Source organism: Diceros bicornis, chromosome 13, assembly GCF_020826845.1.
Source record: "Diceros bicornis minor isolate mBicDic1 chromosome 13, mDicBic1.mat.cur, whole genome shotgun sequence".
NCBI lineage: Eukaryota > Metazoa > Chordata > Mammalia > Perissodactyla > Rhinocerotidae > Diceros > Diceros bicornis.
Genome location: NC_080752.1, coordinates 48,409,226 through 48,434,544, shown reverse-complemented (window position 1 = coordinate 48,434,544; position 25,319 = coordinate 48,409,226). Strand labels below are relative to the sequence as shown.

General features: G+C 50.3%; 1 protein-coding gene across 2 annotated transcripts in view; it reads left to right on the top strand.

Moving 5' to 3' along the window:
• Positions 1-25,319, top strand: part of CSMD2 (CUB and Sushi multiple domains 2) — a 606,380-nt gene that overhangs the window by 190,307 nt on the left and 390,754 nt on the right. For both annotated transcript variants that reach the window (XM_058553610.1, XM_058553609.1), the window contains exons 4-5: positions 5,741-5,935; positions 21,202-21,409. In XM_058553610.1, the coding sequence (XP_058409593.1) occupies positions 5,741-5,935; positions 21,202-21,409 (403 nt within the window). The remainder of the gene's footprint in view (positions 1-5,740; positions 5,936-21,201; positions 21,410-25,319) is intronic.

Below are 25,319 nucleotides of genomic sequence, written 5' to 3'. Positions count from 1 at the left end.
GGAAGTCCAGGGGAGAGGCCAGGCTTGCTGCCCCCAGAAGTCGGCAACAAGAAGCTCAACAGCAAGAAAGGCCCTGGAGATCACGGCTCAGAGAGATAAACCTACCTGGGCTCATGGAATAACCTACATGAATAGGTTTCCGTGAGAGGTCTGTCTCAGCTCTGCTTTGTAGGCACCTAGAGGAGACCAGGCCCCACCTCTGAAATTCTGATTCAATAGGCTTGCAGGCAAGGTCTAGGCATTGTTATCTTTATAAAACTCCCATGTGACCCTGATGCTAAAAGTTGCAAAATTGCAAACATGAGCAAAAGAACAGGCTCACAGCAGAAAATGTATGCCCAGCTCTGGTCAGGGAGAGGCCTGGCAGGACAAGGCCTGTGGACTCGTGGGTGGCATACTCCATCTGAGGCCCTGGCACCCTGCCTTTATTTGATTGACAGGTAGCAGGAAATGTACAGGACCACGCTAGGAGTTGACTTGCCTGGTTGTCACCCCAAGTCATCCCCCTAAGGAGAATGAGTGAGTCTCTTATGAGAATGTTTCAAGGTCTACCAGTCACCATGGACTCGATGTGGAATGGTCAAGGCAAGCACGGCCTAGTGCAGATGGAAAGTACATGGGCTCTGTAGCCAAGCCCTGCTGTGGAAACCCAGCTCTATCCCCCAGGGAGCTCTGTGGCCTTGGGTAGAAGCCCCTACCTCCCTCGTAATAATGCTCATCTCCACAAGGGATCATGACAGCACCTCTCTCAATGGGTTGTTGGGAGGATTAAATAAGATCATTAAGTCATTCAATAAATTTTTGTGGAGGTATTATTATACATCAGGCACTGTTCCAGGAATTAGGACATAGAAGTGAACAAACTAGACCAAGAAATGTCTTTCCTCATGGAGTTACATTGTAGCAGGTGAGACAAAGAATAGACAAATGAATCTATCAAATATATAATACTTCAGAGGGAAGGAGAAGTGGAGACAGCAAGTATAGACAATTCTTTGGAGACAGAAATATACACAGAGCACCTGACACTGAGGATGGCACATAGTAGGTGTGCCATAAATTATATTTACAAGGCCAAACAGCTAAAAGTAAGGAAGTTATAAAGACTAACCAAGATAATGTATGATGCAGAAGTACCTAGCACAGAGTAGGTACCCAAAAGATAGAGATTTTAATTCCTCCCTTCCCTGACCATGCCCACTTCCCCACAATCATACACAGGCACACGTGTGCACACACATACACACACATGCACGCCATGCACACACAGCACCATCTCCTCTTTCCATGTTGAGGGCTTCGGGAAACTAAATCCTCCTCCCTGAATCCTTCTTCCCAGCCTTCTTGCCACTTTGTCAACCGTATGGCCACGGAGATGAAACAAGTTCCTTGATGGAAGACAGGAAATCAGACATGTGGAGGGTGCTTGTCCAGAGAGCATAAACGACTCTTCATTATAATACGGGAACTAAAGTCTCAAATTAAAAATGAAAGAAGGCATGATGTAGCTTTTGCCGCACTCCAACCACAGAGGAGATTCATCGTCATACAATCACTGAGAATATTATGTTGATTGGCAAGAGCCAGGCTTTGTAGAAGGGACAAAATTCCCCGATGCTAATCTACAATGGAATTGTTCAGTGTCAGGCGTGGCTTTAATAACATTGTTCCAGGCTGCGTTGGATGTAAATATCCCACTCTTCATTTTGTAAGCAATCAAAGGGAAGTGTTATAGATGGGAGAGCATGAACGGTTATAATATCTGTGCCAAAAAACACACGGACAAAATCAAAAAAATCAAAAGAACCCCGCGCCTCGGGAAGGCTCGCTTTGTGGCTTATCTCCCATCTCCTCTGTCCAGCAAGTCTCACATCAGACACGTTATAAAAGACCACACTTTAAATGTTGCCCTTGACATTATTAAAAAGCACAGGATTGGCAAATCAGACTGGAGAAAAAAATCAGACAATTAAATATGGACAATTAGGTAATCACCCTTCATCTTGTTGCAGTGCCTAGAATGATGAAGGGAAGAAGGAACTCTTGTTTGTGAAGCCACCACTATGTGTTGGGCGCTAGTCTCGGTCAGAAGCTGTATCACATTGCAATTAAGAGTGCTGAACAATGGAGCCAGAAAAACCTAGACTCATAACCTAGCTCTGCCATTTTCTAGCTGTGTGGCCTTGGCAGAGTTACTTAAGTTCTCCGTGCTTTAGTTTTTTCATCTGTAAAATGAAGATGATAGGTATCCCACAGGATTATTTTGAGGATTAAGTAAAATAAACTTGTAGCCCAGGGCCTGAAACATACCATGCCCTCAATAGCGGGTACTATACATCTAACTTTATTTAATCTGCACAATAGCCCTGTTGTGTCCCCCTAAAAATATGTTCAAGTCCTAACCCCCGGTACCTGAGAATGTGACTTTATTTGAAAATAGGGTCTTTGCAGATAATGAAGTTAAGATGAGGCCAATAGGGTGTGTCCTAACCCAGCATGACTAGTGTCCTTATAAAAAGGTGTAATTTGGACACAGAGACGCAGAGGGAGAATGCCATGTGAAGATGAAGGGCTGGAGTGACGCATCTACAAGCCAAGGAATGCCAAAGATTGCTAGAAAACCACCGGAAGCTAAGAAGAGACAAGGCAGGGTTCTCCTACAAGTTTCAGAGAGAGCATGGCTCTGCTGACACCTTGGTTTTGGACTTCTACGCTCCAGCGCTGTGAGACAATGAGCATCTGTTGTTTGATGCACCCAGTTTGTGGTACTTTGTTACAGCAGCCCTAGGAAACTAATAAAGCACCCCCTTGGTAAGGAAGAGCGTCCTCATTTTCAGAGGAAGAACTGAAGCCCAGAGAGGTAAAGTTTACAGCTGGAGATCACCCAGCTAGAGGTGGACGAGCTGAGATTTGAATCCAGGCCTCTCTGAGCCCAACATCTACCCTCTCTCCATTCACTGTGTGGCCTCTCAGGAGCAGAGCTCAAGATGAAAAGGGAGGTGCAGTTGAAAATGAGCCCCCATTTATCACACCCGAGTCCTGGTGGAGGGGCCGGGTCAGAGTGGTCTGATTATGAACAGCTCATTAAGTAAAGAGCAGTGAGCTTTTGAGAGCGACTTTTTAAAAAGAATCGACTTTTATTTATAGTGACGTTCCAGTCATTAATTTTGAAGGAAGAAAGCCCAAAGCAGAAGCAGGTTCATTAAAAATTTGACATTAGTAATTTAATTAAATTGGGTCTTTGCGTCTCGTTGCGGAAAATGAAACGTTAGTTCTACACCAGTTCTCAGCCCATTTCCCCTGTTTGGCTTCCTCCCCTCACCTTAGCTTGCTTTCTTCTCCAAATGTTTACCTGACCCGCCCCTCCAACCCCCAACACTCACAAACACACACACATCACAGTCACTGCCTCAGCTGCAAGCCGGCAGCGTGAGATCATGGGAAATAACAAGGAAGCCCGCGGCAGGATCATGGGAAATGCCAAGGAAGCCAGCAGTGTGGGATCATGGGAAATGCCAAGGAAGGCAGAAGCATGGGAGCATAGGAAATGCCACGGAAACCAGCAGTGTGGGATCATGGGAAATGCTAAGCTGGGCTACTGGACAGGTTGATGGAGGTAAATCCCTTCGTCTGGGCCATCTGACTTGTCAGAGGTAGAGAATGGGCAAGGAAGAGCTCTTCAGTCTTTAAGATAACTCTCTCACAAAATCATAAGCCTCTTGAAGGCGGGGGCCTTCTTTGTCTAGTTCACGAACACAGCAGGCCCGCAATAAGTTTTTGTTGCATGAAGGAATTAATACACAAATGAGTTACTCTCCCAAACAACTAGCTAATGAACACACGAGTATGTCTCTACGAGGGCCAGGCACTGTGTTAGGTTCCCAGGATACACCCTGGACCAGACCAGGCCCCTGCCCTCTGGCCCTATGGCCCAGTGGAATGATGACGTCTGCCATTTTTTGAGCACCTACTATGTGCTGGGCACTGTGCCAGGCTTACATCTTTTATTATCGGTAGCCTCCTCAACCACTAGATATTATTGTTCTCCTTTGTCAGTTGAGGAAACTAGGGCTCAGAGAGGTCACATGACTCAAGGCCACAGAGTAAGACAGTGACCGCGCCTGGCTTCAGACCCAGGTCAAGCTGGTTCCAAAGTCTGTTGGTTCCCTCTGCATCGAGCTGTCTCCTCCTGAAGAAGGAGGAGAAGAAGAGGGAGGAAAAGACTTCTTTCTTTGTTTCTGAGATCATCAGGACTGGCAGAGAGGGTCCTGGAAGATAGCAACTTGGGCAGGAAGAGGGTATTGCAAGGGCCTGGGGAGCCCTCTAGAATCCAGGCTGGCCATCTCCACTTCTTCATCTTTATTCCTCATCACTGCCACTCTCACCATCTCACTGCAGGCTCCCTGAGCTCCTAGGTTTTCTCTGGCCTCAGGGCCTTTGCACATGACATTTTCTCTTCCTGGAACACTCTTTGGCCTAGCTAATTCTTACTAATCTCTCAGGATTCAGCATAGATGTCACCACTTCCAGGAAGCTGTCTCTGACCACCCCAGACTAGGTTTGGTCCCCTCCTGGCCCCTATCCCATCATAGCACAGCATACCTTTAATGGCGCACATCTCCCACTGGACTGGGAGCTTAGATTCACTTGTGTTGAGCTCACTGTACGCCAGGCTCTGTCCTACGCATTTTACAGACCTTAACTCATTTCATTCTCACAACAACCCAGTGACGGAGGAGGGGACTGTTGTGATCCCCATCTTACGAATGAGGAAACTGAGGCACAGAGAGGTTGAGAGACTAGCCCAAAGTCCCACAGGTAGGAAGCCATCAGGCAGGGATGGCAACCCAAGCACTGTGGCTCTCGCGTCTGTACTCACCACCACCCTACTCCATGGCCTCAATAAATCATCGCCGGGTGAATTAATGGAGAGGTACTTGGACGGCAGTCCACATGTGGCTGTGACCCCTTGTCCTCATCCTTTGGGGACATCCTGGAATCAGGGCGGTGCTAGTTCCAACTCTGGGGAGAAAGGCAGAGGGCAGGGGAGCTGGGTCAGGTTGAACAGGGACTCAGGCACAGAGCCCCTCCCTCCTGGTTGGCAGGTCGTGATGCCCAGAGCCTCACCAAGACCGTTTCCGCTGGATAATGAGTGTGCACGTGCAGCTGGCCACGACGGCTTTGGCTCCGGTCGCACACCGTACACCATATTCTCCAGCTCCCTGTTTCCCTTTTAAACGGGTCAGTCGGATCAGAACTCAGGCTCTAGTCTCCCCACCTCACTGCGTATTCCAGCACTAATGACACCTTCAACTCCCCCAAACCCGCAGACACACGTGAAGGGAAGGACGTCGGGTGTAATGAGCACCTGCTCCATGCCGCGCTCTGTCCCTCCCGTGGTGTTTAGCGAGGAGTGTGGAGTGTGAAATCAACCAAACCCGAGAGATGGAGTGATCTCCCTGGGGCGTCTCGCGTGATGGGACGGACATAATTCACGCCCAGGGCTGCACAGGAGAAAAGGCAGGAAACCTGGATGTCTGGTTATAAATCGCAGGTGTGGCTCCTTCTTAGAGTGTGACCCTGGGAATACTCAGGGCCTGGGCAGCCTGGCGAGGGCGAGCCCCGTCCTGCAGAGGGAACGAGACACAAGGAGGAGACTTGCCGGGGGAGGTGCTGCTCGGAAGCAGGGTGCGAGGGCTGGAGCCCGGCTCACGGGCTGCGTCTCTCCCTCTCCTCACAGTTCTCCCCAGTCACACGTGTGGGAACCCCGGGCGGCTGCCCAACGGCGTCCAGCAGGGCTCCACCTTCAACCTCGGCGACAAGGTCCGCTACAGCTGCAACCCCGGCTTCTTCCTGGAGGGCCACGGCGTGCTCACCTGCCACGCGGGCTCTGGGAACAGTGCCACGTGGGACTTCCCCCTGCCCTCCTGCAGAGGTAGGTGGCCAGAGAGGGTCTGACGGGGTGGGTGGCAACTGGGAGGGGATGCCAGAGCTCCCAGTGGGACCCAGTCTCCAGTGGGGAAGCTGCGCCCTCCACTCCAGCAGCGCGTGGGGTACCCACTATGGGGAGCCGATATTGGAGGGCATCGAGGGTCCCCAGGTATTCTAGGGGCTTCTCAGGTGTGCACTCCCTCAGTCTCCTTCCCTTACATCAGCAAACTTCTTTTTAGCTGGTCTGCCCTCGCCTTCTGCCCTCTTGTCTCGGAAGAAACATTGCTTCTCCTCCCCTTACAGACCCTCTCTCCTCTGGTGCCGGGATCTCTCTCCCCTAGCTGCTTTTCCTACTGACCTCACCCTGGCAATTATTCTCTCTTCCCTATAAATTCAACCTTTCCCCCTATTTAATGGTGTTCTCCTTTCAGCTTCCAAATATGCTCAAAACCTCTTTACCCCTACAGTCACCCGCCCACACACACACACACTCCACCTCCCTTCAATGCTGCGTCTGCCCCAGCCTCCCGGCTGGGGTGGCCAACCTGTCCTGCTTCCAAGACTTTCCCATTCTAAGCTCTGAAAGTCCTACGTCCTGGAAACCCCCTCAGTCCCAGGCAAACTGGGACGGTTGGTCACCCTCTTCCCAGCTTATATCTTGTTGACCCCTTCCCCAAAACCCAAGCTTATTTCTAAAATAATTTCCCATGCCTCTTATCTGATGATAAACATAGCACATGGACAATTTTAAGTGATCTTAGAAAAGACAGAAAAGAATAAAGAAGAAACAAAATTTACCCATTTTAACCACAATTTTTCATGTATTTCCTTCCCATCTTCTTCTAGTACATATTGCACACATGCATATATTATGAATATGTACATAATTGAGATTACAATGCATGTAGATGTGTTTTAACTACCTTTTTAAAACTGTGGCATCACAATATAGGATTTCGCCACACCAGCCACAGTGCCCAGCATCTTGAAAGCTCCATCAAGCCTTGTCTCTCCTCCTTACCTCTCACCTCTTATTAACTCCTCTGCAGGCTGCCCTTTGCCCCCTGTATTCTGCATCATGTTGCCAAATCAGAATTGTTTGGGTCCTTGTATTCCTTGACCTCTCAACAACCTTTTGCACTGTTGACCAGTCTTTTCTTCATGAAACTCTCATCTTTAAATTCTGTGGATCCCAGGACACCCAGATATAGGTCTGGGAGGATCATTTCAAGGAATTGAGAAATGATTGGAACAAGTAGCTCTCCTTGGGTTCAAGTTTGACCTTTCTCTCAGAGGAAGGTTTTCTGTAATTACCATCAAAAGACGAGAAGCAGTGCCCTCCTCCCACCACATGCGCACACCCTTTTTACTATCTACACTCAGGGTGGAAAATATTTGACATGTATATCTCTTCCCTTCTTCCCGCTTCCCTGGCAGACATAATGAATTGATCATTGGACCCTTTCCACTTGAGTCCAGATACAGCTGTGAATTCTTTCCCAAAAGGCAAGCCACAACCAATCAATCCGAGTTGCTGCTTAACTCCATGTTTGTTTTGCTCTCCTCAACCAACAGTACCAGTCTCATCTGTATTGATCCTTCTTGGTGGAGCCCAAGGGAACTAGAGTCTCCTTTGCTGCCTTCCTAAGTCCACTCCTCTCAGGCCCCATTTCTTTTTTTTTTTTCGACAGCAATTTTTTTTTTTTTTTGTGAGGAAGATCAGCCCTGAGCTAACATCCATGCTAATCCTCCTCTTTTTGCTGAGGAAGACCGGCTCTGAGCTAACATCTATTGCCAATCCTCCTCCTTTTTTTTCCCCTCAAAGCCCCAGTAGATAGTTGTATGTCATAGTTGCACTCAGGCCCCATTTCTAACTTGAGGCCTGCCTCTCTTCCTGTGATTGACATCAGGAATGACCCAACCAATCAGGTGAGACCTTGGCTTCTACACACAGGTGTATGGCCCTGAGTGGCCTAAGCACGACCTGAAGCTGCTGTATCTGCCCTTCCTTATAGCATCCCTAACCGTCCCTGCCCAGGGGATGTCACACGTTAACACTCTGACCTTCCAAGGAAGGTGTCAGAGTTGTGATGTGATACTAGAATATGAAACATGATAGTGAATTAAATCAGGTATTTAAGTTGTGCAATATAAACAAATTCTCTTTCTTCTTACAGTACTATAAATGTCATACTCTTTTAATTAATGCAAAAATTAAGGACAAATGTAGCCCAATTATCAGAGGCAGAGGGGTGTCACCCTGTCCTGTGAAGTATAATTCACATCAATGTCCCATCCCCATATGGTAGAAATCCACTATCCCTCCCCGTATCTTCGGGAACCTGTGTCAGCTTTAGCTTCCTCTGACCTTGAACTTACCGCCTTGCCTCACCTCCCTTAGTTCTGCTCTGACAACTTATCAAGAACTTGGCCCATTTGTCTTGACCCTCCCAAAAATAAAAACAAAAATAGAAAACAGAAACCACTAACAGAGGTGTTTGCATGTAGCACAGTCTCTATTGAAGGTTTGGGGCGATGCCGGGAGTTTGCATCTCAGCAAAGCAAATGGCTTAAAATGAAAGTCTGAGCCACCTGGAGCCGCCAAGTCTTTTGGCCCCTTCTCCCTGGAAGCGTCTCCCTGGCGTCTGTCTTGGCGGGCGCAGGCTTCCCCTGTGGTGTGCGTTGCACCCTCTTCTTTCTCCGGCCTTCTCCCCTTTGCTGCCTCTGGCACTGTGGCCTCATTTCAAGACTTCCATCGATTACTGCACAGGAGCCTGGTTGCCCCGTGGCTTTGCCCATCTCCTTACAGGCTAATGCCTCCCTTCCCCATCCCAGCTATTTAGATATATGGTGGCATTTTCCAGAGCAAAGAGAGCTGTGACCTGAAAGAAACTCTGGGGCTGTTAAAGTATCTCTTTCATTAACCCACAAGTTAAAGATAAGTGATGAGGGCCGCCTCATGGAGGTCTTCCTTTGCCAGCGTGAGTCAAGGCCTCACAGTCCAGTGTCTGCCCGGCTGGGCATGGGGGCAGCGAGGGCTGGCCTTTCAATTGGCTGGAGCGGGCGGGAGTGATGGCACTCCCCCAGCATTCACATCACAGCAGTCGTTCATGGGCATGGGGCGTCTTTTGGGGCCTGACTCTCTCCTGAGTCTCTCCCGATTCTCTTTCAGACTCTCACATGTTCAGGATTCTTCCTCTCCTTCCCCTTAAATGCTGGAGGGCCCAGCGTGGCCTCCTCTCTGGGAACGTCTTGCATCTCTTGGAATCTCTCATCCACTCCATGGCTTCTCATTGTTGCTTGGGGCCGCTGTCCGATCTCTACCTCCAACCCCACCCTCTGTCCTAAGCTTCAGGCCCATAGGGATATCAGACACACACTGAACCCTCCCTGGAGTGTGCTTCAAATGGGGCACGTCCAAAACTTAAGTCTTTCTGTTTCCCTACACCCGCTCTTTTTGCTGCCTTCCCCGGCTCGGTGAAGAGTGTCACCATCCGAGGTGGCCAAGCCAGAGACACCAGGGGCATCTTATACTCCTCACTCTCTTTGCTGTCTTCATCCTCAGTCACCGTGTCCTGGCGAATCTCCCTCTGCACTGGCCCTCCCCTTCCTGCCTCTGCCGCTATTCAGGGGGCCCCGGCAGGTGACAGTCCAGGCCCTCTCGTCTCTCACTTGTCTCACCCCAAAGCGTCCCTCACTGGGCAGCCATCCTCTGATTCCCTACCCCACACATCCCAATCCATTCTCCACTGCTGGAGCAAACGTCCTAAGACACAGATCTGACAGAATCACTTGTTGCTTAGAATTCTGGCGGTGGCTCTTTATCACTGACAGGGTCCAGTTCAGACTCCTTAGCATGGAGCACAAGGCACTTCTGAAAAGAGTCCCAGGCTGACCATTCTAAGTCCTCTTTACGTAGCTTCCACTTTAGCCACACCAGAGAATGCTCCCTTCTGGAACACACCAGGGAAGCCAGCTGAAGATGTCAAATTTTGTTTTCAGAAGGCTCTGAGCCCCAGTGCCTGAGGGGCCAGAGATGTGGCTCTCCCACTCTCAGGGCCCCCAGGGCCTCCTCCCCACCCCCTGAGCTTCAGGTCCATTTCTCCATTCTAATTCACCACAAGCTGCAAGAACAGCCTGAGAAGCATCCTCAGTATTGTCAGTAATTTTCTGAAAGTGATTTTCCAAACTGTCCTTCCTTAGGAGGCCAAGCCAAACAGGAGCGGAGCGTGCTCCTCACATGCCGTGCCGTGCCGGGAGCCGCAGTCATGCCAGAGTTAACGGGTTCATACTCAGGAAGGATTAAAACCTTTTAGCCTCTCTCCCTCTCATGTAGCAATCTCAAGGGCTGGCATCTGCAAGTGGATAAACCTTATCCACTGGGCAGTGGTCCGTAAATATTTGCTGAATGACCGATGGCTGGATGGGTCTAATTCTCCATCAGGATCATGTAGGAATACAAGCCCCAAAGGGAAATTACTGGCCTGAGTTAGCCCACCCGCCCAGCAGCTCTGAGCGACATGAGCTTTCTGGGTTTGAGGCTTCCCGGAGCAGGTTGGAGGGCAGTGTGCCTCTGCTTCATACAGGAAGTGCCATGTCCCTGGCTGAAAGGTGGGCTCGGTCTGGGGACACAGCTCAGACTAAGGGGGAATAGGAGCCAGCTGGGATCAGGGGGCAGAGCAGGTGTGAGGCTGACCTCCAAGGAGGCCCGTCCCAAGGCTCCTGGCCCATCGAGGCTTGGTCCAGCTGGCGGAGGAAAGGAGGCAGGGCCAGTGATGTCCCTTCACTTTGTGTCACTCTGGGCACCTTTTCAAAGGCAGAGGTCCCTGGGAGACTGAGCTTTGTGCAACCTCTTTGATCCACAAGAAGGAAGACATGTGGATTTCAGCAACTGGCCTCTGACCTGTGAGGGGCGTTGGCCCTGGATCAAAGAAGGCCGCCCGGGGGAGGACCGGGTTCAGATGTGCTGGGGGCTGAGAGGCAGGTGGTGGAGAGAAAGAAGCCTGAGCAAGAAACGCCTGGCCTCTGAGGTTCAAGCCAAACCCTGCAGGCTGCCACCAGACCTGGGGAAGCAGGCATTTGGTCTGCAGAAGCTTGGACAGCGAGCACTGAGCTGAATTCCAAATTTCCTGGCCCCAGGTAGGGGAACCTGCAGAATGTGAAACAAAAGCAGTGTGTCAGGCATGGAAAGAGCACAGAGTCTGACAGGCCGAAGTTCACCCCTGACTGTGCCAGCTCGTAGCTGTGGGTCTCGCTGTGGTGGTGTGCTGCTAAACCTCTCTGAGTTTTAAAGTGGGGACATGAGTGGCAGACTTACAGGGTTGATTACTTACCCATTTGTTCGCTCAGGATTCAATGACTTTTTATTGAGTGCCTACTATGTGCCAGACAGTTGATCCACTCATTATTTATTGACTGCCTATTAAGTGCCAGATATTGTTCTAGAAATAGAGAATTGCAGTGATGAACAAGTCAGACCAAAATCCACGATCTCATGGGGTTTACATTCTAGCAGCTGGGAGGCAGAAAACAGACAAAAATCAAACAAATTTCAGAACATGATAGGAGCTATGAAGGAAATAAAGTAGCTAGTATGAGGAAGGGTACTTTAGATGGCACTGTCACGAGAGGACTCTCTGAGGAGGTGACATTTGAACTGAGTCCTGAATGACAAGAAGGAGCCTGTTATGTGAAGACCCGGGGTAGCGCATTCCTGACAAAAAGAACAGCAGTTGCAAAGGCCCTGAGGCAGGAGAGAGCCCGACATGTTAGAGGCACAGAAAACAGGCCCATGTGGCAAAGCAGAGTGGGGCAGAGGGTGAGGATGGGGCTGTGGTCAAGTAGGGCAAGAAGTTTGGGTTTGGTTCTAAGTTCAGGAGGGAGCCAGGGAAGAGTTTTAAGCAGAGATATGGTGCGATTTAACTTAAATTTTTAAAAAGATCATTCTGGATGCTAGAAGGGAGAGGGATTGTAGCTGGGCAAGAGGCGCGACCGGGGACCAGTTAGGAGGCAGTATTGCAGGCATGCAGGCTGGAGATGATGCATCCTGGTGGAGGGTGGCCGTGGTAGAGATGGAGGGAAGGGAGTAGATTGGGGCCATGGTTTGCCGGCCTTGCTGGTGGATTGGATGTAGGTGCTGATGGAACAAAGGGTTGAGGTTGACTCCTAGGCTCTTTCTGGTGTGCTGGCCAGGTAGGGATGCTGAGGCCCAAGATGCGGGTGCCTGGGACAGGGAGCGGGAGGTGTGTGTCCCAAGGAGAGTCAAGAGAGCTCATCTTGTCCAGGTAACGTCTGAGATCCCTGTGAGACATCCAACACCTGGAGGGGGTGTTAATTTTGTGGCTGGGGGCAGTTCTGAGCTAGAAAGAGATCTGGGAGAGGGATAAGACCCTAAGATGACAAGGTAGATAGCAAGGAGGGTCCGGGCACTGCATGCTGGGCCCCGTTGTGCTGATTAATTACACAACGTGCAGAAAGCACCAAACACCAAGCCAGGTTCAGTGTGGACCCTGAGTGATTCTGAGCATGGGGCCTTGGCATGGACCACAGCTCCCAGATACTCCCAACTGCAGGGTTCCTCTACTTCCACGGGGATCACTAGGCCTTCTCCTGTCCCCTTTGCCATCACTATTACTAGAGCAGAACCGCTCAGAACGTGGCTCTGGAGTCTGACCATCTGGATTCAAATCCTGGCCCTGCCACTCACACCCACTAGCTGGGTGACTTTGGGCTAGCTACTCAACCTCTCTGTGCCCCAGTTTTCTCACCTGCAAATGAGAATAATAACAGTACTTAACCCGTATGGTAGAAGTGAGCTTGAGTTGACAAATGCCAAGCACACAGCAGAGGGCCTCGTTCATAGCAGTGACTCCGTGAGAGTCAGCTGTCCTTGTGATTCTGACTGCCACTGTTAAGATACTGTTATCTCTATTACAGGCGAGGGAACTGAGGCCCAGAGAGGTGAGGTACTTTACCTGTGATCACACAGCTGGAGGGTGGTGGAGCCAGGATTCTGCCCAAGTCCACGTGCCTACCAGCCATGGTCCTGACCACCCCTGTCTACTGCGGGCAAGGATGATGGCCTGTGAACCGAGGAGGAGATGTGTGATGACGCCGTTACTTCTGGAGCTCCTCCGGCTGGGTGGTCCAGGGCCTGAGAGCTTGGCCTCTCGCAGCTGCCTCCCTTGCACTGGTCCACCAGCCAGGGATGGCCCGGTCTCCTGCGGCTCCCCTCGACCTCCTCTTTAACTTGTCCCATGAGCTCTTTAGGAGAGAAGCTCAGGGAAAGGGCCTGAGGTCCTTCTGCAGGGCAGATACCACTTCAGGGTGGGGCCAGGGGCTGCTTTCCTTCTTAGGAAGAAGGCTGGCTCACCCACCTCCACTTGGGCCTGGATAGCTTGGCCCCCACTTTGAAGGCAGCACAAAGGCCCTACCTCAGGCCCCTGAGGCAGAGGAAGGGGGACCAGGAGGAATAGTCTGGTGCTTCCAGCGGCCTGCTCTAGCCCAGGTCAGGAACAGCATGGCAGCAGCCGAGGCCTGAGAGGCAGAGAAATAGGTAGGTGACGACGTGGGTCAGGAGTCAGAGTGTCCTGGATTCGAATCCGCGCTCTGCATTCAGTAGCCACGTGACCATGGGCAGGTTTTAAAAACTCACTGAGCCTCAGTTTCCTCGTCTGTCAAATGTGGGTGATATAACACCTGTCTCTTCAAGCAGTTTGAGGATTAAATGAGAAAATACAGGTGAAGCATTGAGCACAATGCCTGGCCTATAATGAAAGCTCATCAGAGAAGTTATAGACCCAAATACCATGTCCTGTCTACAGTCGTCCCCGCAGAAGGATACCTTGAGGGGCGGTATCCACGGAAGGAGTCTGGAGGTGGCGAAAATAGCGATGCTCTCAGGTAATTGGCAATTTCTTAATTTTAAGGAGGGGAGTTCCTGATAAAGCCAAGGATACAGGGGCAGCATCCTGAGCCCCCAGAGAAGGGATTGATGAGATTGAGCAGGCTATTAGGGCCCCAGCCAGGGACGCAGAGCTACATAGTACAAGAAAACGGGGACACTACGGCTTTGGGGGACTCATGCCCTGATTCCCTCTGTCTTGCTCTTGAGTTATAAGATGGCGGCTTCTCCCCCAGGGCCTAGTGGGATTTTCACTTCCTGATAAGGGAGGAAATCAACAGAAGCTCAATACCAACAACCCCAAAGCTTCCAGGCCTCTGAGATTGTGCTCTGGAGTTGACCTGAAATGGTGGGGGAGGCATATGATGCGGCTTCCCCCATCCCCACCTGAAATTTGTGAGTCATGGGAGAGTTAACAGACGTCAAAGAAGGCTGAGGGATAGCTCTCTAAAATTAAGTTAATTGAAGAAATTTCAGGGAACCTTAAAGTCGATCATAAATAAAGTCGTAAACTTGGAAAGGCAGCTATCAGCCTAACACACCTGCACCTTAGAATATACATGACTTAATGGCGGTGCCAAACACCCATTGCCAGGGAAGGAGAAAGTGTAAATTAATATTTCAGGACTGTGGTGTCAGCTGAAGGTTATGTTTTATGACTCTGAAGTTGTAACCATGAAATATGATGCCTTGTTTAAAGTGGGAGAAAATCTCCAAACAACTTTTACAGCATCTTCAATCAAAACAGGATGGTTCAGGAACAAGGGTGTCAGAGGAGCCCGAGAGGCAGGGAAGACGCACGCGGCAAAGGTGCCATCTGCAGAGCAGACTGGCGGCTCTGGCCACAGAGTCTCAAGCTCCCGAGTCCTCAGTTCTGGCACAGTCTAGAAGTCATTGACTAACATTGGGAAGTTTGAATATCTCGGGATGGCTTTGCTGTCAAGCAGAGAGGTGTGATGTAGTGATGAGACCACAGTCCCGGTGCCAGCGAGACTGGAATCCAGACTGTGCCACCTACTGTGTGACCTTCATAAAGTCACTTAACCTTTCTGAGTTTCAGTTTCCTATTTCATTTATTTGTTCATCAGATATTTATTGAGTGCCTGCTGTACACCAAGAAATGTAGTAGATGCTGGGGACGGAACAGACATGACCCCTGCCCTCAGGGAGTTTACTGTCTAGATATTAAATAAATTACATAATTGATCAATTAATTACGGGAAAGTATGTGGTACTCTGAAAGCATATGGTGGGGAGAAGGGGTATTCTATTTCTGGAAAGAATCTTGAGGGAGTGACAGTTAGACTGGGTCCTAAAGGCTTCTTTACCCTTTACCCTACCAACGAGGTAGGGAAGAAGTTTCTAGAAAGAGAAAATAGCACTTTCAAAGGTCCTCCAGCAGGGAGATGCTTGGCACATCAGGAGAAGCGAGAGGAAGCCGGTGTGGTGGCAGGAAGTAGGTGGCAGAGACTGGGGTGAGGCGAGCCCCTGTAGGGTCCTTGTCAGCTTCGGGGTAGTTGCCTTTATCCTGAGCGGCAGCGGGAGTTATTGAAGGTTCTGATGGAGACGGGTGGCGACATCAGGTCTGAGCTTTCCGGATCACTCGGCCTCTGGGTGAGGAATGGGCGGGCGGGGGCAGAAGGGATGCTGGGAGACCAGGGGGAGGCCTCACGGCTGGGCGTGACTTGGAGCCCAGCTGGCGGTTGGCATAGAGTAGCGCAGATGCGGTGAAGACAGGAGACCGAGTCAAGGGCCGGTTAGAAGGACGGGCAGGGTCACTGGCTGGGTGTCGGGTGAGGGGGGAGCTGAGGATGTCCCCCGGCCTCTGGCATGAGGCACAGGGTGAATAGTGCTGACTCTCTCCAAGACAGGGAGCTCCGAGTTCAGTGGGAGGCGAGGATGAGGACATCCTCGTCAGTTGAGGTTGAGAACAGTGTAGGGTATCTAGTGGGGTTTCTAAAACAGGAACTAGGCAGGAGATGGTGGTCCTTCTCTCTCCCCCGAGACCTGCTTTCTCTCTGGCGTTCCCCGCTGATGCGTTGTCCCCCTAGATCCGCAGGCCAGGTTGAAGGAGACGGTGGACCGTGGGCCTGGTTAGAGACTTCTCCACGCAGGGTAGCTGGGGCCTGCTTGGTCCTCAGTCCTCAGAGTCCCTGCACCCCTGACACTGCCCCCTCGCTTTTTCCACCGTGGAGCTCCCCTCCCCGCGGACTGCTCTCTCTCAGCCTCCTTCCAGGCACCTTTGCTTCTGCCTGCTGCTCATTAAAGTGTCAAGGCCCCGGCCTTTCTCCACTCCCATGAAGCGAGTTCTTTCTTCGTCCTGCTGACTCCTGGCCTCTCAGGCTCCAGGCTCCGGGTCCTGGTTACCCCTCAGGAGCTCACACTCAGCGTGGGGGTGGGGAAGGGCAGAGGAGGAGGGGCCCTCACTGTCCCCAGAGCTGCCTCTCCTCTGGGGCCCCTGTTCACTGGAACAGCATCATCGTCAGCCCTGGCGCCCCGTTAGAGACCTCGGCGTCCTCTTCCCTCCTCCTGTCTTCACTGCCCTCTCCAGGGTGGAGACCACATCCTCTTGCTTCTCCCCCAGCCTGGCTCTTGACTCTCTTCTGGTCCCTCTCTTCCCTCCCGCTGCCACTGCCACTGGTTCAGGCCTTGATGACCAGAATAGCTTCTTCACTGTTCTCCTCACTGCTGGTCTCCTCACCTGCCACCCTCGCCACCCCCACGCCACAGCACCCGGCCATCATGTGGACAACAGAGTCATCCTTCTAGAACAAGTCTGGGCTTTTACTCCCTGCTGAAAAGCCTACAGAGGCTCCCCGACACCTGCAGGGGAGCATCCAACCCCTTAGCAAGACCGTCACGGCCCCTCTGAGCTCATCTCTACCCTCCCTTCAGTGTCCACCCCCAAAACTCGCTCGTGCATCCTGCAGGTTCACCGCGGGGGAGAGCTGGCCGTCCCAAGCACGCTGTGCCCATCAGGCCCCCTTCCTTGGAGTGCCCTGTGTCCTCTGCCAAGAGCCCCTTCTTTTTTCTCCCCCCAGCACACTCCCACTCCTTTTTCACCATGATTTTCCTAACCTTGGGTCAGTCAAGATTAAGCCATCCTGGCTAGAGGTGTAGATGGTTTCACCTGTGTAGACAAGGCCAGTGTGGGACTGTTGGGAACCAGCAGGCCCGGAGCTTGCTGGGAACGACAACGACAAATCTCGCACTTGCTGCCTGGCTCCTGTAGCTTATCTCTCTGGTAATGGTCACGGTGAAGTTATTTACATCAGAAGGAGACAAACTCTGCCTCTGATGTCAGACTTCACAGCCTCCTGCCAGAGGGACACCCGGAGTGGAAATACCATGCAACCTGATACGACAAATCAACAGCACCATCGAACTGGATTTAAAACCAGGCAAGGAAATCTGCCTACCTTCCCTCCCTCCCCCCTTGCGGGGGCCTGGGCACCTGGACTGGGGGTAGCAAGGGAGGAAGGAGGAGGAGGCGATGGAAACGTAGCTCCCTCACTTGGCATCCAAGGCCCTTTAGAGTATAGCCCTTGCCTTCCTGCCCCCCCGGCTCTGCCATCTCTTCCTTTCCCTTAGAGTTCAGGCAGCCCTGACGGTAAGTCCCTACACACACCACACCCACCACTTCAGCTGCCTGGCTCTCGCTGTTCCCTCTGCCCGGGACACCCTCTCCCCTGAGCCCGCCAGGCGGTCAGCTCTCAATGGAAGTGAGTCCTGCCAGCTCAGCATCCAAAACATAGTCAAACTCTGACTGTATCTCACTGGTCCCAGCCACCACCATCTCTCACCTGGACCATCGCAGTAGCCTCTACAAGCCCTGCTGCTTCGGCCCTCGTCCTCTATGGTCTGTTGTCGACACAACAGCTCGAAGGATCCTGTTAATACACAAGTCAGACCATGTCATCCTCTGCTCAGAGCCCTCCACTGGCTTCTCCTCTCACTCAGGTAAAAGCCCAAGCCCTAACAGTGGCCTCTCAGGCCCTCCATGGGCCTCGTCCCCTGCCGCTCTCCTCCTGGCTCCCAGTGCTCCAGCCCCTCAGGTTTCTTGATGCTCTTCAACCGTGCTAGGCCTCTGCACCCTGTGGCCTGTGCATCTGCTGTTTCATCTAGAATGCTCTTCCCCCAGATAACCACGTGGCTTCCCCTCTCTCTCCTTCAGGTCTTTGCTCAAATGTCAGCCTCTCAGTGAGGCCGTCCTGACCCCCCTTCTGAAATGTCCGTACCCCACTCCCAGCACAGCACACTTGCCATCTTCCTGCATTTACTGCCACCTCATTTAGCAGAGGGTTTACCTGTTTATCTCGGAGATGATCTGTTTCCCACTGATGGAACGTGAACTCCGTGAGGGTAGGGATTTTCCTTGGTTTTATTCACAGATGAATCCCCAGCACCTAGAACAGTGCCTGACATGTAGTGGGCACTCAGTAAACATTTGTTGAATGAATGAATGAATGGATAGGTGGGTGGATGGATGCCTCAACACAAATGTTGCCTCCTCTGTGAAGCCTCCCCTACGTCCATGTGCCATTGCTGTGCCTTGACTCCTCAGGTATAATAATTCTGGGGGCACTGCATGTTTGCCTGGCCGCCCCCACTCTAAGAAACACTTAGGGGCAGGGACGAATTCAGGCTTTTCATGATGTGGTGCTGGCTCTCGCCCAGTGTTTGGCACACAGTAGGTGCTCAGTGAATGGATGTGGGAGGGAAACATTCTGAGTGTGGCCCCTTCGGGTCTGTGCTCATACCCAAGAGCTGGCATTTAGAAATGGGTTTATCCTCTTGACATAGACCTTGACCCTGTAGAATGACATTAATAAGAATAGTTCAGGCCACTGAAGGAGCTCACTTTTATCTCCATCCCACAGTGCTCTGTGTATCCTACTGTCTGCTCCATCTCTCCTCTAGGGCGTCCTCCCCACACTCGGCCCTGGTGTCCACACTGATCTCCGGGTTGCTTCCACACCACAGGGTGCTCCCCGCCACAGGAAATGGCACTTGTCATCCATCCAGATGCTCCTGCTGACACCAGAGTTCATCCCTCCCAACTACTAAGTCCTGTAGATTCTATTTCCTACATATCTCTCCAATAAGTCCTCTTCTCACCATCCCCATGGCCTTAGGTCGGATCTCATCTGGCCTCACCTGGACTTTGGTGACTGTGTCCTACCAAAAGCATCCTGCCCACCCCCCGACTCAGACCCCCTCCTTGCCACAGCCACAGCCACAGCCATCTCTCCACAATGCAAACGTAATCATATTTCTTCACTCCCTTTGATCCTCAGGATGAAGTGGAAAGAAAAGGAGAACTTAGCATATGCCAGGCATCCACCTTATGCCAATCACTGGCTCATGCTAGGTACTGTCACCTTAATGATCCCATTCAGTCGTCACAATATACCATTGTACAGAGAAGCCAAATGAGACTTAGAGAAATAAACCCCAGGTCACATGGCTGGAAAATCGTGGAGCCTGAATTCAAATCTAGACCTTACTGATCCCAAAATCCATTTTCTTCCCAATATAGTCTGCTGTTTCCAAATCTTTTTGGTCCAGTGTTCCCTGTCATGTGGCTCCTCCTACATTTCCAGTACCATTGCCCACCCCTGCTCTCTGTTCACTCTGTGATAAGCTGTCTAGAGCTACTCATCTTAGACAGGCCTGTGCTTGTGTGCTTATGACATTTGGTTCCCTCTTCTCTGAAATGCCCTTCCCTTTTTCTCTATCTAGTGAACTTCTATTCATCCTTCAAAACCCAGCTCTAATGGCACATCCTCTGTTAAGCTTTCCCAAATTTACTCACCCAAGCAAAGTAATTTGCTGCTTTATCTTTGTCCTCAAAGTGTGAACTGTACTCCTGGGAGAGAGAAGAGTGTATTGGTTAAGAGTGTAGGCCCTGGAATCAGACTGTAGGATTAGAATTCCAGCTCTTTTAATCACTGTGAGCTGTGTCACCTTTGGCAAATAACTGAATCTCTTTGTGCCTTGGTTTCCTTACCTGTAAAATGGGAATGATACTTCATAGGGTCATAGTAAGTATTATATGAAATAGATAGAGTAGTTAGAATAGTGCCTGGCGTAGTTTAAATACTCAATAAAAATTAGCTTATATTATTGTTTCTCTGCTGCCTCTGATACACATTTCAACCCTGATATTGCATTTTTCCTTTCGTTGCATTTTAGTCCATATCTCTAATATAGCATATGCTAAGTGTATGATAATCACTTACTTGCATACAGGCTCCGGGAGGGTAGACTTAAAAGTTTGCACAACTCCCCCTCAGTCACCCAGCTAGTGGGCAGCAGGGGAAGGATTCAGACTGAGGTCTGCAATCATTCAAAAGCCAGTGCTCATGACTATCATAGGTCTGAGCATGTTCCTCAGATCGTTTTTTCTCAGTATCAAGTCTCAGCTGGAATTTAGGCTGGAGCAGCATCCACAGGAATGAGGAGAACATGGTCCCCGCCCTTGGGGATTCCCGGCAGAGCTCAGAACCTAGAGTGGAAGACAGACATGTGAACAGGTCGTTCGGACAGCGTGGAGTACAGTATCCGAGGTCGGACACGTTGCTGCGGGAGCACAGAAGAGAGACCAGTTACTAAAAGCTTGGGAGAGTGATACTTTACCAAAGGGTGGCATTGGAGCTGGGTCTCCAGGCATCAGAAGTGTTGCTGGACCAAGGGCATCTTAGGCAGAGGGCACGGTGTGAGCAAGGGCGGGAGGTCTGACCATGCACAGTGCTGGAACAGAGCTGGCCTGGGTACAAGGGGCAGAGGAAAGATTGCGGAGGTCCAGCCAGGCTCTGACGGACCTGGAATGCCCCAGTGAGTTGTCCTGAGTTTTTGTTTTGTTCCATCACATCTGAGGTTTAGTGAGATCTGGAGGGAAGAAACATCCTACTCACCGCAGTTGTGACCGTGGAAATAAATGTGACAGCTGAGTTCTCCTTCCTTCCTGGTCATCACGGAGTAATGTGGTATAGCAGTTAAGAATGTGCTCTGAATGGCAGAGTCCAAATCCCAGCTCATTAGCTGTGTGACCTCAGGCAGGTTACTTAACCTCCCTGTGCCTTGGTTTTCTCATCTCTTCAATGAGGAAGTTGGTAATAATATCTAAATCTAAATAATTCTAAATAACATCTAAAATTCTCAGAACAGAGCCTGGCATATGGTAAGGGCTATGGATGTGCTTGGTATCATTATTATCAAGCCAATTCAGACTAGGATCTTGGCCCCTCCTGTCTGTGCATCATGTTCCAGGACGCTCTGTGCCTCTCATGGGTGAAGCTCATGACGAGTGCCAGGGCCTGGGAACCAGACCAACTCACGTGAGCCTCTTGTCTCTGTGCCCACAGCGGACGATGCCTGTGGCGGGACCCTGCGGGGCCAGAGCGGCATCATCTCCAGCCCCCACTTCCCCTCGGAGTACCACAACAATGCCGACTGCACGTGGACCATCCTGGCCGAACTGGGAGACACCATCGCTCTGGTCTTTATTGACTTCCAGCTGGAGGATGGTTACGACTTCCTGGAAGTCACTGGGACCGAAGGCTCCTCCCTCTGGTAAGCACACTGTCCCCACCCCTCCCCCGTCCCTTTGAATGTGGCTTCTGGGATGCTCCTCGTCCTTGGCGCCTGGACCTGCAGCTGAAGGCCCCGTGGCTGCTGCCTGCACCCATTGTGGGAGAGTTTTCTCTCATCTCAATAAGAAATCACTGCATATGTTTAGAGCCGGGGTAAATTTTTACAGTGATTTTGGTATCCGATTTGAAGCATGTCCTTGCTGGAAAATTTTACAGTGGGCATCGGTCGAGTAACTTGTGTTAAGACTGAAAATGTTCTGGTCTCAGGATGTGGACAGGGTCTCAGTGACGTGATTTGAAATATTGTTCCATTTCTGGAAGACATATTCATAGCATCCAATGAAGTTGGAATAAAACCTTAGGTGGCAATCGCTTTTCCCACTCTCAGGTCCCTGAGACGGGAAAGGCACCATGTCTTGGTGTCTGAAGGGCAGGGCTACCCCTCTCCCTATCGTCCTGGCTTTACAGAAAAGCACGGGCTTTTCTTTGGTGCGCTCCACCCTCCATGGAGACTCTCGATGCTCACGGGTTCAGGAGGAGAGGGGTGACTGAAGATTCACCAGCCTTGGTGGCTTGTAGTCTCCCAGACGTAGACCCATGGGACATGCCCATGAGGTTGGCGTAAGGAACAGTTCAGCTTCTCGTTTGAGTGACAAGCCTTGAGGGTGGTAGTGCAGTGTTTAGAACACTCTCTTGGATGCGCCTTGTGGCTGTGTGATCAGGATGAGGGCATCAGGCGACCTGTGTCAGCACGTCAGGAGCCAATAGAAGGATGTGTCCAGATGTGCTTCAGACAAGGCGGGGCATCTTTGCAGCCTTCATTGCTGCCCAGTGCCCGGGAAGGCAGGGCTCAGTGCCTGGGGACGAGGGCAGAGGAGGTGTCATTGAGGACTCTGAGTGAAGCATCAGGAGGGTGGCTGCAAGAGTCCAGGAGGGACAGTGCCTAGGAGAGACAGAGACACAGCGGTCAGTGGGGCTGAGGAGGAAGGGGGGAGGAGGAGAAATCGGGAGGCCGGGGCACATGTATTGAACACTCTTTTATACCAGGTCATGCTACGTGGTAGATGCACCAGTTGAGTAAGACGTGGTCCTTTGAGGGCGAGAAAATCAGACAAACCCATGGTAGGAGCAAAGTATGACTATCTGAGAGGGATAAAGTGGGAACGGACTCCTCCCAAGTATAGACTCTGAGATTTGGGGACCAGTGTGGCCCGGAGAACTCAAATTTACTGGTGCAGCAGAAGGCGAGCTGACCTGGGAGTCAGAAGACCTTGGTGTCACAAGCTTGTCGTGTAAACTTGGCCAGGTCGTTTACCACCCTGGATGGGGCATTGAGAGAAACACATGTGAACCGAAGACTAAAATTGCCGTGTGGGCGTTGATGCTCTGTAAACAGGTCTAGGGGCAACGGCTGGGCATTTGGAGCTAGCAGTTGGGGTGAAAGTCTAGATGACCCTTCCCTGAACTGGAATCCCAGTGACCTGCCCAGCCTGAAGACCCTCTGTCCCCATGCCTCTTTTTGTAAAATACCTATTTTTCTGATTGAAATATAATACATATGCTCCTTATAGAAAACATGGAAAATATTAAAAAGTATAGAGAAATGAAGAACAAGCATTAAAATTTTGTTATATTCCCCTTTGGCCTTTTTGCTTCACCTAGATCAAGCTATCTGGCTATTTATATATATTTTAATATTACAAAATTAGTATCTTAAAATATATCTGTAGTTATGTATTTTTAACTTCTCATTATATCATGAAAATTTTTTCTATATCATTACAGATACCTCTAAAACACCATGGGTGTGATAATAGTGTTATTTATTGAGCATTTATTATGAATATGTGGCTGGCTGGTTCTAAGCTCACAGCTATAATTTTATTTTATCTTTATAAAAAGTCTATGAAATAGGTAGCATAATTTTCCTCCTTTTACAGATGAGGAAAATGAGGCCCAGGGAGGTTATATCTCTTGCTCGAAGTCACACAGCTAGTAAGGAGCAGAGCTGGGATTCAAGCCCAGGTTAGTTGGACCTGTAAGCCCATCTTCTTCGCCACAACAGCACACCACATCATGCTACACCTGTGGAGGATGTTATGGCTGTGTGGCATTCCCTCGTAAGACTGACATAGTGTACTCACCAGATCTCTTGTTAGGTTGTTCCCAACTTTTCACTTCTATGAACAGATACCAAGATGAATATCCTTGCCAGTTCCCTCTCTTCCAGTCCCAAGGCCTCTTCGACTCACTTGTTCATCCGTGGGCCCAACGGCCTCCCACAACTTCTACCTCCCCCAGGTGTGAGTCTACACATCGTCCAAACTTCTCGAGTGAAACAAATCTGAAACAGTATTCCTTTTCCTATTAAGTTACTCAGTGGGGAAGGAATTAAGCAGAGGAAATCATTAGGGGAGTCATTCAGAACCCTTTGCTCTAAGATTAAATTATAATTATTTACAGGGTGGGCGTTGCCAGTGCCAGGGAGGATGCGTTTCTCGTTCTAATTTATACTTGCATAACAATTGTGGATAAACAAACTTGGAGGATCAAGACATATGTGTAAAGAACTCACCCTCTCCCCTGCCCGTCTCCTATATGGGGGTCCCTGGATTCCGTGAAAATGTGATGCTGCTGGTTTATGAGGATACCGCCTTTATCAGCATACATTAAAATTTTAGGATGATCTCTTGAGTTCTGTGCCAAGGCAGAGAAAAACAGCAGATCCTGTTAGAAAAGATAAATTTGAACAACTGGGCATCCCTTCCCCTCTTGAGAAGACAGAAACACCTTTGAGACAAAAAATTCACTACCTCCCTTACCAGATAGCAGATTCCCACTGATCCAAAAGGAGGGGATGGCATGGAATGTCCCTGACTCAGTTTCCACACTCTACTCCTCCCCTAAGTGGGATACAAACAAGACAGTTTTTTTTTTTTTTTTTTTTTTTTTTTGTGAGGAGATCAGCCCTGTGCTAACATCCGCCAATCCTCCTCTTTTTTTGCTGAGGAAGACGGCCCTGGGCTGTGCCCAAATTCCTCCACTTTATATGGGACGCCGCCACAGCATGGCTTGCCAAGCAGTGCGTCAGTGCGCGCCCGGGATCCGAACCAGCGAACCCCGGGCCGCCGCAGCGGAGCGCTTGCACTTAACCGCTTATGCCACCGGGCCGGCCCCAAACAAGACAGTTTTAATTAGGGGTTCCAGTTGTTTGGATTTTATGGACTAGTAATATTTCCAAACAATTGGGTGAACATAGGGTTGATAATTTTTTGTTTTGCCACATAGGGATATTAGAAAAAAAACCCTGCCAACTCCCCAGAACATTATTTCATAAAACAAAGGACGAGTCAAAGCCAAAAATGTGGCAGGATAGAATCAATTGGCAACCTTGCACTGACATAATGAGAGACAGCGGTGGAGGAACACACATCAGCAGCGGTGTATGCCCGTAACTACAGAGTCCCGTGATATATGTACAGCAGCCAGTGGACTGCTTCTTCCTCTTTTGCTGGTCCATGACTGGCCTCTGGGAATCCGGCAACACACGTTTTGAACAGGAAAAGGCTGTTACTATGGTGAGCACTGAACCCTGTAACTCTGACTTGTTAAGAGATTTCCAAGTATTGTAGACTTACTCTCCCTAAAGTTAATTGCTGTTTTTGTGTGTGATTGACCATGAGCAAAAGCTGGGTTTGAATTGACTGAGAGTTACAATCCAGACAGTATATTTGGTATTACTGCCACCCCCGACACACGGCCAAATCACCCCTGACACACACCCCTCCAAGTCACCGCCATATACACTTCACCAAGTCAACCCCCTTACACATACATGCTTCTGTCTCTAGTTCGCTGGACTCAATTTAGGGCCTAGATTTTCTCACTGA